This window comes from Aquarana catesbeiana, linkage group LG01 (genome assembly GCF_042186555.1).
Source record: "Aquarana catesbeiana isolate 2022-GZ linkage group LG01, ASM4218655v1, whole genome shotgun sequence".
Lineage (NCBI taxonomy): Eukaryota > Metazoa > Chordata > Amphibia > Anura > Ranidae > Aquarana > Aquarana catesbeiana.
Genome location: NC_133324.1, coordinates 773749685 through 773764893, shown reverse-complemented (window position 1 = coordinate 773764893; position 15209 = coordinate 773749685). Strand labels below are relative to the sequence as shown.

At 38.9% G+C, this 15209-nt stretch overlaps 1 protein-coding gene across 1 annotated transcript in view; it reads right to left on the bottom strand.

The window, feature by feature from the left end:
* The window catches only part of GALNTL6 (polypeptide N-acetylgalactosaminyltransferase like 6), a 2428129-nt gene that overhangs the window by 714398 nt on the left and 1698522 nt on the right, over nucleotides 1-15209 (bottom strand). The window contains exon 6 of the mRNA XM_073606417.1: nucleotides 5122-5305. Coding sequence (XP_073462518.1) covers nucleotides 5122-5305 — 184 coding nt within the window. The remainder of the gene's footprint in view (nucleotides 1-5121; nucleotides 5306-15209) is intronic.

The following is a 15209-nucleotide window of genomic DNA, read 5'->3' as shown; positions in this document are numbered from 1 at the left end:
TAGAGAGCGTTTAAGGAGTGATTCTGTGGATGCTAGGGAGGGGGTGGTGGCTGGAGGGAATCCCATCTGCCTTCCTGGTGTTAAGTGTAGGGGGTGTGGGATTGCTCTGACCTGTAGTCCGCCTGGCCTGTGGAGCAGAGATCCTGTGGCTGTGGCTGTGCTGCGGCGGCCATCTTAGAAATCTCGGCTGTTCCTGCCAGCTCAAATTGTGGCCTCTGGTTCCTCTTTGCCGATGCCTCGTTCATATGGGGGTGTGCCCGGGACTGTGAAGGGTGCTGTCCGTTAATTTGGCGCCATTAGGTGCGCCGTGGAAAGTGCTGTGGGTGCCGCTGTAGCGTGAGGGAGCGGAGCTCTTGGCTTAAGTGGCCATTTTGCGAGCCCCGCAAATGCACACTGATAAAGTATATAGTTAAAGGACAACTTTAACTTTAGTACTGTTGTCCTTTAATGAATGGCACCACCTGCCTGAATATAGCCTTCCATGTAAAATGCTTACCTTCCTCCCATTACATTACATTCCTTAACGTTTCAGTGATATGCACTGTGTATTGCTGCCTGGTGCCCCACAGCCTTTGCTGGGAAAAAACCCCACTGGGTCTTCTTTTAACTGTACAAATGCATTATGGCTTGATTCATTTCTAAAGGTGAGCAGCACTCCATTGTAAAAGCTATAGACAGCTTTTACAGTGGAGCTACAGCTACAGACAAGGGACCTTGATATCACCAGTCAAAGTCTGTTTGGCATCAAGCACATCTACACAGTAAATATCACAGGAACAGGGAGTGTTCCAACCAATGTTAATTTCATTGCCGAAGAAAATGTCATCATCATTTTTGCCAGCAGCATGTTTCCAGTGACGAAGACTAAACTAAAATTACCCCACATTTTTGTCAATTGATGAAAACTATGATGAAAGTCAATTCTCATTTTCGTCAACAAACGTAAACAGAATGAAAATGTGAGGGAGGGATGTATACCCATGTGAACTTCCAGTTTCCTTGGAGCTCCGCCTGTAAAGACCGTGAGTGTTTCCCCTCTCAGCAACTAAGGTAGGAACTGTAGTGTGCTTAGTGGTGTGGTGGGCTTAGTAAAATGCAGCATTACAGGCCTCCTCACATGACCGTCCAAAGCACTGTGTGCATTACAGGCCTTCTCAGACCACCATCCAGAGTGTCTTTGTAGTTTGTTCAAACCTTAATACCATAAATAATTTGTTCAATAAGTTTTTATTAAACTGTATATAGTGTTGTACATTGACAAGCAAAAAATATATAAACAACTTGGAAGGGTTACAATATCCCCACATAACATATACAATGGGGTCAAATCTTAAAATGTCTGACTTACACTTCAATAACATCTTATCTAGGGTCCGATCATTACTTCTGTAATACGTAAGATTTATGGCCTAGAGGTGGAGCCATTAAACAATATAAATGTTACCTCTGGGGGGGTATGTACCCCAGAACAGTAATATGAACAGCAATACCTCCAGTTAACGAACAAGAACTGTACATTGATAAAAAAAATAATGAGAGAAAAGCAAGAGTGGAGGGGAAAGAAAGAGAAAGATAAGGAAAGGGAAGGGGTGGGGAGAGGAAATTGTCCAGCCTCTGCATTATATCGTCGTAGGTGTTTGTCTACTTATCTCATAAAACCCTATTGAAGCATAATATCCACATATGCTGCTGAAAACTTAAAGGCGAACCAACAGGACCATATCTTATTTGTAAGTCAGTTTTGTTTCTCAGTGTACAAGCCATTGGCGTAGCGTGGGGATTGTCTTTTGTTTCCAAAATGTTGGGATAAGCGCTTTAGCTTCATTCAGCAGGTGTGGTGTGATAGATTTTTTATATGATCCCGTTGGTTCGCCCGTACAGTGAAATAAAACCACCCAAGGGTCATTGGGAACCTCACTTCCTTGTATTTCTCTGATCCGGTGTTAATATCATAAATAATAACATGATATTAGATTTTTTTTACTCCATGAGTATATAATGAGTTTGTAAATTCTAGACACATGCTTAAATAATGCATTACAATTTAACTAAACATATTAGATTTTAGTCAATTAAAATTATTTTAGCCGACTAAAATGTACTGCAGACTTAATTTGACTAAATGCGACTAAAACTTTAACAATTCAGATGACTAAAATATGACTAAAACTAAAATGGCATTTTAGTTAAAAGACTATGTTTAAAACCAAATTGAAATTTGACGTCAAAATTAATACTGAAAGCAACAATTATTTTTAGAACTGGACAACCAGCGCCAGCCCTCGTTCTTCTCTTATGACAGGTGTAATTTATATCTATATTTTCTGAGGAATAATCTTTTTTTCCTGTTGCATCTATTCTAACTGGAAAAGGCTTGTTTTTTTCTTCTGCCTTGCAGTGTGCTTTGCAATTCTTTGAATAAGAAGACTTAGCCATGAACCTCATGAGTACACTTAACTCAACATGCAGCTGAAAAGGGCTCTTACAAATAAATCACGACTGTCGGGTAAGCATAAATAACATTATAGTCCACATTTATTTAATTATACACAAGGATAGCACATATTAAAGCCAATCTTTCAGCAGTGATATAGAAAAGAGTGATGTATGAAAATAGAAACTACTCTAATGGTTAATAAACTGAATATTAGTATTCTTGCAGCAAAAAAAAAAAAAAAATATATATATATATATATATATATATATATATATATATATATATATATATATATATATATATATATAATGAAGCTTGCTTTATAGAAATTTGCTCTCTACAGTAAAGTGCTGGGTAGCTGAAAAAAACAAGGCCACGTTGAGGCTTAATGGATTTTGTGAATGTTGCCTTTATGCACTGCTTTTTCTACAGTGTCAACATGGTAAAGTGTTTTAGAAAGTTGCTGTGAAGACTACCTCTGATGAAACCGTTTTCTCCTAATGTTCCTTGATGTACTGCACTTCAATATAAAATAAAAATAGAACAGATGTTTGGCATTGCACACGTTTCACTTTCAATAAACCTAATTAAAAAGCAAGTTACATAAATTTTAAAGAGGCCAATATGACATAAATGAAGAAAATGAAGATTGATGTAATTGTGTCATACCTTCCCTTACTCAGTATCCACTTGCCATATTATACCATCTCTTGTTATATGTTTGTGCATATTCATCACTCAGTCCCAATTAACCATGGGTATTAGTGTCTAAACAGGACTGTGCATCTGCTGTTGCTAATTACCAAGTATCAGTTTTGAGTTTCCCTTGTGATAGTTCATTCAGTGAAATCATGGAAAGAGCAACAATTATGTGCAAAGCACAGCAATCTGGCAACCAATCAGATTTAAAGGGTAAGTTCACCTTTGTACACTTTTTTTTCTGAATTCCAGCTCCCCTATGCACCAATATAGCATTCATGTACTTTTTTTTGCAAAAATATCAAAGCTATCAATCTACAGTCACTTACTTTTTTGTCCTAATCCATGTTTCCAGACGTTTCCATTAGTAATGTCTTCTTCCTGATCAGACTTTAGGTCATGACAAAGGAAGGAGTTGACCAGCTGATCTCATTAGCATACACCCTGCATCATTCACCCATCCACTCCCAGCTGCACGTTTTTTTTAAATGAAATGCAATCAATCAGTGATCACCCTTCTCACTAAATACACCATATACAATCAGATTGTATAGTGTATGGCCATATTTATGCACCTAAAAGTACTAGTTGCGCTTTCCGCGCCATTAATTGTTAACGGCACACCAAACACAGAAGCAAACACACTTTTTGCCATGTGAAAAAACAAGGGGCAAATGCTGCAAAACGTGCAGTAAAAAACACTCAAAAAGCCAAAATGTACCATTAACCACATGTAGTGCAGCCAATTGAGGGTCACAGGAAAAACAAGACACAAAACGTTCGCTTCCACTATGCTAGGTGTGACTGTGGCCTGAAAGTGAAACTGGTATGATAACACAAGAACAACGAGGTTCTATTCACATCTGTGCGTTTCCTTGCATTTCAGAAATGCGCTGCACCAAAAATTGCAGTAAAAAACACACCAAGCTCCACTCTAAAAATTAGTTCTGAAGCTTCTTTGGGGAGATTGCTGTCTGTAGAGAGCCCATTCAGGTGGATGGGCTGCCCTATGTGTGATGAGTGAAAATGTTCCAAAACACCTCCCCCCTCACTAAATACATCCCAAAAAACACATGTGGGAATGTGAGTTCCCGCTATGCAGTGTTGTGAACGGGGCTTGACAGCTGAGTGTTTCTGTCCACTCCCTCCTATGTACTTGTATAAAGATGCCCATACACTATGCAATCTGATTGTATATTGTGTATTTAGTGACAAGGGTGATCACTGATTGATTGCATTTCATTTAAAAAACGTGCAGCTGGGAGTGGGTGGGTGGATGATGCAGGGTGTGTGCTGAGGTCAGCTGGTCAACTCCTTCCTTTGTTATGACCTAAAGTATGTTCAGAAAGAAGACATTACTAATGGAAACATCTGGAAATGTGGATTAGGACAAGAAAAGTAAGTGACTGTAGATTTAATGGAAAGCTTTGATATTTTTGCAAAAAATGTACATGGATGCTATATTGGTGCATAGGGGAGCTGGATTTTAGAAAAAAAAATGTACAAAGGTGAACTTACCCTTTAAGATTGCTTCAGTTAGGGAAAAGATGCATTTTGACTTGTTCTGTGTTGACATTTGCTTTACTAAATAATTCTCCTAATTTACTTATTTTTTTGTATACATTATCATAGCGCATTTTACGCTGTATATATAAAAGAGCAGAAAGACTGTCAACTTTTCAGAGCAGCTCCAAAGTCACAAAAAAAATGATACTGTGTGACCAGGGTCATGACCAATGGTGTGCCATATGTCTTAGAACAAGAGTTTTCCACTTTAGCAATAAAAGTAAAAGTGCCTCTGTGAAACTTTAACCTGAAGAGGTGCAAAACTCCTCCATGGCAATTATTCTTAAGATAAGTTACATGTACCGTAAGTATAACATTTATCCAGTACTAGAATCCTTGAAAGTGTATTTTATTCCTGCTTTGTTATCTCCTTGCCCATCATCACACAGCGTGCTTTCTATACTTTTATTTCTACTTACTCAAAAGGCTCACTGGGATCTGTTCTTTGTAGCTCCGGAGGAATTGGGATCCGTTTATAGTACATCTCCCAGTCAAAGGCTCCTCTCATAGCATCTCCTGCTTGAGCTTCATATCCAAAGTGATTGTGGTCAATGACATCTATCATGGGACACACAATTGTTTTGTGGTTCAGAGCAATCTGATCTGAAAAATGAAAGCACAGAATACAGGAAGATATGTTTAGTCCACTCATTTATCATATTATTGAAACTTGACTGCGGCAAATCTCCCAGGGATGAAATGATTGTCTTTTTTTCCCTGAACTACTGTGCCTCCCCCAAAGCATTTTACTTTTTAAAGCAGATTTGAACTGCTATCTAATGCCAAGCCTTATGCAGCTGGACAGTGATTAAAGACAATTATAGTTTTTTTTTAGGGGAGCAGTGTCCCAGGGAGAGCAGCAGAAGCCCAACCACTTATATCTCTGTCATTCAGCTGCGGCAAGCTGTCCTCAATCTGTCACTTGAAGAGACAAGAACTGCTGTCTAAAATACTCTCAAAACAGCTTGTGAAGGATGCTGTGCTTTGGAATTATCTTTCTAGGTTTGTGCTGAAGTGCTTATTTCTTGTAAGCATGTTAAGCATTAAAATGCACCTACATTTTCTGCATTCTGATCATTTATTTTATTTTTCTTTCTAACCTGTTAAAACTATTTAATATTACTTAACACACTTGACTGTTTCAGGCAGCTGGTTATAGTATGTGAATAAACCTGGTCATTCACATTACACTTAGGGGTCTTTTTATAAAACATTCCTTGGCCGAAATGTCACACACATTTGTGCAGGCTGGACACATGTTCCCTGTATTTTCTCTAATAGATGAATCCCTCTGTTTGCCAGCTCCATTTTGTGGCCAAAATGTGGTATAGTTTTCTCAACTACCTCTATGGGAAAATATGTTGCATTTTGGCCACTAGGAAATAATCCATTACCAAAAATAAAGGAAAAGTTTGTCCAGCCTTCACATTCATCCAAAGAAAGATTTACCAACAACTGTAGTGGCCTACCAAAACAAATTATTCAAGTTACAGTAGGTATATTATAATAATGTAGCTCACCCCACCTGTCACTCCCCTCCTTCCCCTCACCCCCGCTCCCACAGCTCCATCCCATTCAGATCCCCTGCCCCCCCCCTTTTCTTCCCCCTCTCTCCTCCCCTTCACTCCTCATTTATCCTCTCCCTTTCCCTCTCTATTCCCCTCCCTTTCTTTTTTCATCTCCACCTTTTCTTTCCCACTTTTTACTCCTTTCTCCACGTCCAGACATCTTTTTGCTCACTCCCTCTTGCTGACATTCATACTCTTCACTAATCAGAACCCCCCCCCCCATGGAGTTTGGCAGTCAAATCACTCTCCACTCCCCTTTTTATGCAAATTACATCAGGGTATTTACCACTGTAACTCATCCCTGCCAAAAAACCTTTGTCTTTCAGACACCTAGGTCCCCATCACATCAGGACTTCAGCTCATTACATGATGCTCCTCATCATATTAACCCCTCCTGATCAAGGGGGACTTGCTCCTGCATTTTTTATGATTTCCATTAGCTGTATGTCCAATTACCCTGAGTATCCATCCCTGTTCATAGGCTGTGTATGTGATCGTTAAATTACTTTGTAAGAAACTTTGGGAAATTCATTCTATTTGTGCACTATGTATATTCTGCATATTATTGGCCCGCTTTCTCATGTACCTGTTTTATTTTAATACAATTCTCTATAAAAAAAAAAAAGAGATTCTACAATAAAATTGTAACATGTGTTACTGGCTTAGGTAAACAGAATCATGTATTAAATAAGCATTTAGCAAAAATGACCATAAATGGGTAGATATCTTTCCAAGATGAGACATGTCTGTCCCTATGGGAATTATTGGGGTTCATCACATTCTTCTAAGTGCGTTCATAATTGCATATATGCATAACAGATTGGATATCCATATAGTGTTCTTTATGTTCTCTCCCCCTCCCCCCCCCTGCAAAATCGAGGTTCTGAAACAGAGGATACCGGTTTTGACCAATTTACGTCATACGCTGCTTGGTCATTGTGCAACAGAGATTATGTAACACAATAATAAAAAAAAAACAGTAATGTGCATGTGCCTATAGCAGTGATGGCGAACTTTGGCACCCCAGATGTTTTGGAACTACATTTCCCATGATGCTCCACTACACTGCAGAGTGCTGGAGCATCATGGGAAATGTAGTTCCAAAACATCTGGGGTGCCAAGGTTTGCCATCACTGGCCTATAGCAACCAGTCAGACCCATTGGATTATCATTATTAAAGGAATTCTGTGCTGAGGCTACCATTGCTGACATTGCTGACTGGTTTCTAATAATACTAGCTGAAGTCAAAATGAAGCCAGAACACCAGATCTACATTATTGTCCCAGTTCAGGGCTGTGAGTATTAGATAAGTATAACAGCCAAGCAACTAGCATTTTAGGGCAGCAAAAGATGTCTTCCTTTTTTCAGTAAAGGCTTGCTTTAGGCCCCGTTCACATATGGCAATTTGTGATCGCTGCAATTCTGCCCAGGGTTCCAAATCACACTGCAATAGTGACAAAATGCATCACACCTGTTTGGGTGCCATTCATTTTAAATGGCACCTCAAACGTGGCAAACTCCATGATTGGGGTATTGCCCATATTATCGGCTGTATGCCATCTCCCAATACCCAATTACCACCTTACCAAATTACAATAATTAAGCCAGACAACTTGTTTTTGGGTTAAAATGGCCATAGCAGCCTCTTTATTACACAAAAAACACACCATAACAAAACTTTAATAAAAGAAATAACTGACTTGAAAAAGCTGCATAGAAACAGTTACATATGAATAAAATATGTAATTGTTTACTCTAAAAGGGTTAAAATCCCAAAATAATTCAAACTATCTTCATCAATACCAAAGTCATTAACAGTACCTTTCTAACTGAATTATTTAGCCTAGGGCAAGACTAACCATATACAACCACCCTGGAATGAATAATTTCAACAAAAACTATATTCTGCACTCCAATTAATGAAACATCATTTTGATGTCTTTTGACATAGCACTTCTCTCCTATAAGCGGAAGATCCGTATACCCCCATTAGCCCTCCTCATTCTCCCAACCATATTATGTGGGAGTTTGACGAAGGCACTTATTCCCCTGAGAGAGATATTTATTCTCTTTCACGGGTAAATTGTGATTACTTGCAAAAATTAAGTTATACAATGTATCATCTAATCTCATATGTTTTTTGTTTACTCTTTACTCCAGAATTCACTGGTTTCTTTTCTATCTTTTCATCTCTTCAGTCCACACAGGTTGATCTGCGCAGTCAGCTCTGCATAACAAAAAGTAAGTCAAAACTATTTGATCTGTTGCCATGGCACCACTAAATATACTTTCCCTGAATGTTCAGGGAATAAATGTCCCTCAAAAAAGGACCAAAGCCTTCCGTACTTTCCATAACAAGAAGGCTCACATAGTATGCCTCCAAGAAACACACTTCACCAAAGATTCTACTCCAAAATATATTTCTCCTTTTTATCAACAAATTTACACGGCTTCTGCCTGTACCAAGCAAAGGGGAACTCTAATTGCATTTCACCGATCCACACCATTCACCTTATCATCAGAAATTAAAGACCCAGAAGGTAGATACCTGATACTCATGGGTTATATAATGGATACAGCAATCACGGTGATTTCCTACTACGCTCCTAACAAACAACCTACACCATTCCTCTCACATATATTACAAGTGATTAATACACACAAAATAGGAACAGTAATAATGTGTGGGGATTCGAACCAGGTCCTCCTCCCATTTCTAGATAAATCACCTTTTACACCATCCAAAATAACCTCTAGATTACCTTTTTCTCAACTTCTTTCCAAATACAATCTGGTAGATTCGTGGAGAGAAAGTAACCCAATGAAAAAGAAATTCACTTATTTCTCGGACCCTCATCAAACCTTCACCAGAATAGATCATATTTTTCTAACAATAGGAATGTTACCAGAAATTATTGCATCAGATATAATTCCGATTCCGTGGTCTGACCATAATGCAGTATACACTACTATAGCCTCAGCCATACCAAAAGCGCATGACCCAACGTGGTACTTACCCGACATAATGCTCAAACACCCACTACATCAGATGGCCATTGAACAAGCTTTAAAGGAATACATATCAATAAATAATACAACAGTCATCTCCCCAATAACACTGGGGGAAGCTCATAAGCCTGTCTTGCGTGGTACAATACAAAGACAAATGGCACTATTTAAACGGGAACGCAAAAATCTAGCAAAAAAAATAGAACTCAATTTTAATGCAGCCTACATATCATTCCAAGATAATCCATCTCAGAGTACAAAATCTCATCTGAAAAAATCTAGATTGGAATACGATCTATTTCTCACTGAGTCAGTTGATAAATCCCTCAAACGCTCCAAACACAATTTCTACATGAATACAAACAAACCAGGTACATATTTGGCTCGGGCATTAAATTCAACTAACAAATCTTTCAAACCAATACGTTTGAAATTATCAAAAAATGTTTACACTTGTAATCCAGTTAAAATAGTCCATAAATTTCACTCACATCTCGCAACTTTATACAAGACAAACAATGAATTTAATCCTAAAGAGGCTGAATCCTTCTTCTCAAAAATAACCTTACCTGAGTTATCTCAGAATCAAAAAAGCAGTTTGGATGAGCCTATAACTATAGATGAAGTTGCTAACGCCATAAAAGACCTAAAACTTAACAAAAGACCAGGCCCAGACGGCTACTCGGCTTTATACTATAAAACATTCTCAGAAATACTCTCTCCCATTCTCACTGAAACTTTTAACAAACTTCTAGATGGACATTCTTTTCGGCAAGAAACACTAATGGCAATTGTTTGTATGATCCCAAAACCCCTTTCTGATGATACTTCCTGTGTGAATTATCGGCCTATCTCTCTGTTAAACCTTGATATTAAATTATTAGCAAAAATAATAGCAAAACGCCTCAATAGCATTATAGGAAAATTAATACATAGAGATCAAGTAGGCTTCATGCCAAATAGACAGGCAGGCGATAATATACGCAGGGCAGTGTTATTGGCACATATTGCTAAAAAATGGAAAATCCCTTTATGTTTTCTATCTCTCGATATTAAGAGGGCATTTGACACAGTATCCTGGCAATATATGCAATATTCATTACAAAAATGGGGTTTTGGACCCCACTTTTTAACATGGATCAAAGCATTATATAATAAACCCAAAGCCTATATAAAATATGCTGGATACAAATCTGATGCCTTTAATATCGAAAGAGGTACCCGACAGGGTTGCCCATTATCTCCCTTATTATTTGCCCTTATACTCGAACCCATGGCCCAATACATCAGAACAAACCAAACTATAACTGGCATTGAAGTAGGAGGTATCACACACAAATTATGTATATTTGCAGACGATATATTACTTTTTCTATCATCACCACAGGTCTCTGGTCCTAACTTAATACCAGCTCTTGATGGATTTGCAGCCCTATCCGGCCTTATGATTAATCCTAAGAAATGCCTAGTGCTTAATATTTCACTCACAAACATGGAATTGATCCCGGCTAGGGCTGCACTCCCATTCACATGGGCAGAAAAATCAATCCCATATCTTGGAATTCATTTAACAGCATCTCATTCTGACTTATTCTCAACCAATTATCCTCCTGTATTAAGACAGATCACAAATCTAATAAAACAATGGTCGCAACTTCCTTTATCCTGGATAGGGAAGATTAATGCAATCAAAATGGCTATTCTACCCAAATTGCTTTATCTATTCAGAGTCCTCCCTATTCCAATTCCTTCCTATTTTTTGAGAATAGTACAAAAAAAAACAACTTCGTTTATATGGGGCTCTTCTAAGCCACGTATACCTATACACACACTACATCTTCCCAAAAATAAAGGAGGCCTGGGATACCCTAATTTTACTAACTACTACAGAGCAGCACATTTGGCCAGTCTGTCCAAATACCATGCAAAACAGGAAATCCCATTATGGGTATTTATAGAGGCTTCAGAAAATGACCCTCTATTAATATCAAACTTATTATGGCTTGATCCTAAAGACCGCTTTAAAATTCATAATCCCATAACTAAACACTTCTTATCTCTCTGGGATAAACTAAAAACCAAATATCAGTTACAATCTCCACACAATCCTCTCCTTTCTTTTATCAGAAATCCGGCCTTTTATCCGGCATGGATCTACCCAAATTCTTTTAAAGCTTGGACAACATCAGGCATTCAGACACTAAATGACTTCATAGCATCTAAATCATTCCTTTCATTCCCATCGCTTAGAGAAAAATATGATCTACCAAACTCTGAGATATTTAGATATCTCCAAATCAAAAATTTCTATACACCATTCCTAAAGGGGGATACACCATTATCCCAATTATCCATTTTTGAATCAATCTGTACAAAAGATCCATTTGCTAAAGGTACAATTTCATCACTTTATAATCAATTATATGGAGTAGCAAATCTTAATAGACCCTCTTACGTTCAGAGGTGGGAGGAGGACCTGGGACGAACTTTAGAAGACATGGACTGGTCTAACATATGGCTCACATCTAAGTCATCTTCACCCAACATCTTAGCACTGGAGACAAATTATAAAGTCCTAACTCGCTGGTACCTTGTACCCGCTAGAGTGGCAAAATATTCACCTAATACCTCAGCTCTTTGTTTTCGAGGATGCCCAGAAATAGGCACACATTTACACATATGGTGGACGTGCCCAGTAATCCAAACCTTCTGGAAGGAAGTCTTCGTGATTGCATCTAAAATATTTAAAAAAATAATACAACCAGATCCATATATAACTTTACTTAATCTAAAACCGGAATGGTTAACACTCTCTCAATTCAAACTTATGATCCAACTAATAACGGCTGCAAAACAAACAGTGGCCAAGGCATGGAAATCTCCTACATTGGTACTAGCAGAAACAATTCACAGAATGAATAATACAATGTCCCATGCTAAGATGGTAGCCATCGATCAAAATCAAATTCCAAAATTTGAAAAACTTTGGCATCCTTGGATAAAACAACAGTTCCTGTCAAACTTCAATGACTCTGTCCTGTTGCTATGGTAACAGATTAAATGACTTACAAAGACACTCATTCTAAGGCTTCAAAGAGAACTAAAAAGAATAATAAACTGACGAGCGGGACAACCTTGTGAACCATACCTCTACCTTTCTACCCTTTTTCTTCTTTCTCTTTCCTTTTCTCCACCTTACGATTAAAGCTCATTATCAGAATTTATTTGACCTATATACACTCTACCTGTAAACAATATGTATAGTAGGTATAAATCATTTAAATACCTACAAAAGTAACTAAGGAAATGATATATATCTTTAATTTAGGTTTACGTGAACCCAATGTTTAATATTTGAAATTTCATGATATTTACCTATATAAACCCTACTGTAAAACAATGAGCTTACTTTATAGATCCTTGTAAACTTACTTTATGTATCTTTATAATATTGTATACTCAATAAACTTCTTTTGACAAGGAAAAACCTGCATAGGATTATTGAAGGCACCCTTGACTGCTCAAATTTCTGTATCTGGCACTACCTCGCCTATTACGCCCCCCAGCCATGCTTTACGCCAGCTCTGGGACAAATTTAGGCAAATTCACAAGCCAATACAGCCAATTATTACTCCCGCCTTTATTAGGGCAGGTACACCCCTACCATAGATGGGCCCAACCCATCTTTTTCCAAAGAAATTCACTATCCCCACCTTCAAAAACCCTACGACCTCTGCCATCTGCTATGACACTATACAATCCCCGCAAAAATTACCCACACAAATAAACATCACATTCCCCCAATAGAAAAGTAAAAAAGTCGTGCTAATAATGTGATATAGGCAACAGTTAAATACCTTAAAATCTCATAACGAAATAAAAAAAAAATAGATTGAATAGGTAATAATCTATGTTGTGAAGCAAATTATAAATTATAAAAATGAGCAATAGCTGCTCATTAGGAGTCTTCTGGAACTTAAACCAAGTGGAACTTTTCTAAGTGACACATCTAATCCATCCTGCTGCGGTCTGTGGAGAGGGTTCCTGTGGACCGGATGACACCTAGTGCCTGTCTTTGAGATCCCTGGCTGGGGTTACAGGCGTCCGCCCAGAGGGGTCTCCTATAATTAAGGGACCAACGCTCTCTGGTAAGAGGCAGCAGTTTTGAAGGTGGAGGTTTATCTACGCACCCCATTCACTGCAGCAAGATTATCTTTTTTCACCTGTCACTTGAGGATATTTCCTTTTTTTGGTCTTTGTGTTTGGTTTCCGTTTTTTGCTATACACAATATATGGACTCTCATCAATCACCGTTTATTGTGCACAGATTATATGGACATTATCCACGTTTTTTATAATTTGCTTCACAATATAGATTATTACCTATTCAATCTATTTTTTTTTTTTTATTTCGTTATGAGATTTTAAGGCATTTAACTGTTGCCTATATCACATTATTGGCGCGACTTTTTTACTTTTCTATTTGATTGTGCTGTATAACACTCTAGTCGCAGCTCATATATTTTTATGATTGTTAGCGCAGTATTTTATTTTTACCACATTCCCCCAATAGCATACGAAAAAATTAGGGAGGGAGGGTGGGAGAATCTCCTCAGTTGCTGTCCAAATTCAAAGTGATACTGACAGACCAACACCCACCTAGCAACTCATTAGGACCACCCAGCCACACCCTGCCCCACCCTATGATCCTCCAATGGGTACCTCTTATCATATCTCTCCTGATACTTGACCCTCCTACCAACTGTATCACTTTCTTAACAACCCCCACCTTGCTATAGCCTTATAGGGAAAACCCCATCATGCTGGCCCTACTCTTATGCTGCGCTTCAGCTCCAAGCCTATACTTGATTGGGGTATTGCCCATATTATCGGCTGTATGCCATCACCCAATACCCAATTACCACCTTACCAAATTACAATAATTAAGCCAGACAACTTGTTTTTGGGTTAAAATGGCCATAGCAGCCTCTTTATTACACAAAAAACAAACCATAACAAAACTTAAATAAAAGAAATAACTGACTTGAAAAAACTGCATAGGATTATTAAAGGCACCCTTGACTGCTCAAATTTCTGTATCTGGCACTACCTCGCCTATTACGGCCCCCAGCCGTGCTTTACGCCAGCTCTGGGACAAATTTAGGCAAATTCACCAGCCAATACAGCCAACTATTACTCCCGCCCTTATTAGGGCAGGTACACCCCTACCATAGATGGGCCCAACCCATCTTTTTCCAAAGAAATTCACTATCCCCGCCTTCAAAAACCCTATGACCTCTGCCAAGATGCCCGGCATGAAACCTTACACCTGGGCGGCCCGCCACACCCACAGAGCTCTTTGAATGCCATCTTGCAAGCCCAGGAACCAAAGATCAATCCCTACCGCGTTCAAATGAACCCCGTCCCCTCTCAAGTACAACCACGGGTCTTGCTCCAATTCCCTGTGACGAATTGCCAAACCGCCGTTGCGGACAAAAAATTTTGCTACAGCCTTATTGATCTTGATCCTAGCTCTATTAATCCACTCCACAGATACAGCCAAACGCCAGGAGGCCCTGGCCACCATGTCCGACCACACTACAATTGTGTCCGGGAACAGGGTACGCAATCTTAAGAGATCATATTTAATGTCTCTGCATAATTCCCTGGACGCCCGGAGCCCCAAATAATTTCCTCCCACATGAAGTAGAAGCACGTCATGGGGCCTGTCAAGCCTGGCGTAGTGGTGTACTTCTGGAAGATCCCTCGACCACAACATGCCCCTGACCCCGATCCCCCTGATCCTGACCCGTTCTCTGGAGAATCCCAACTGACGACCATCCTGTCTAACCTCGGCCCTCTTAGCCCCCCAGAAAACATAAGAATGGCCCAGGATCCACACCAAACATTCCGAACCTGTAAAGTAACAC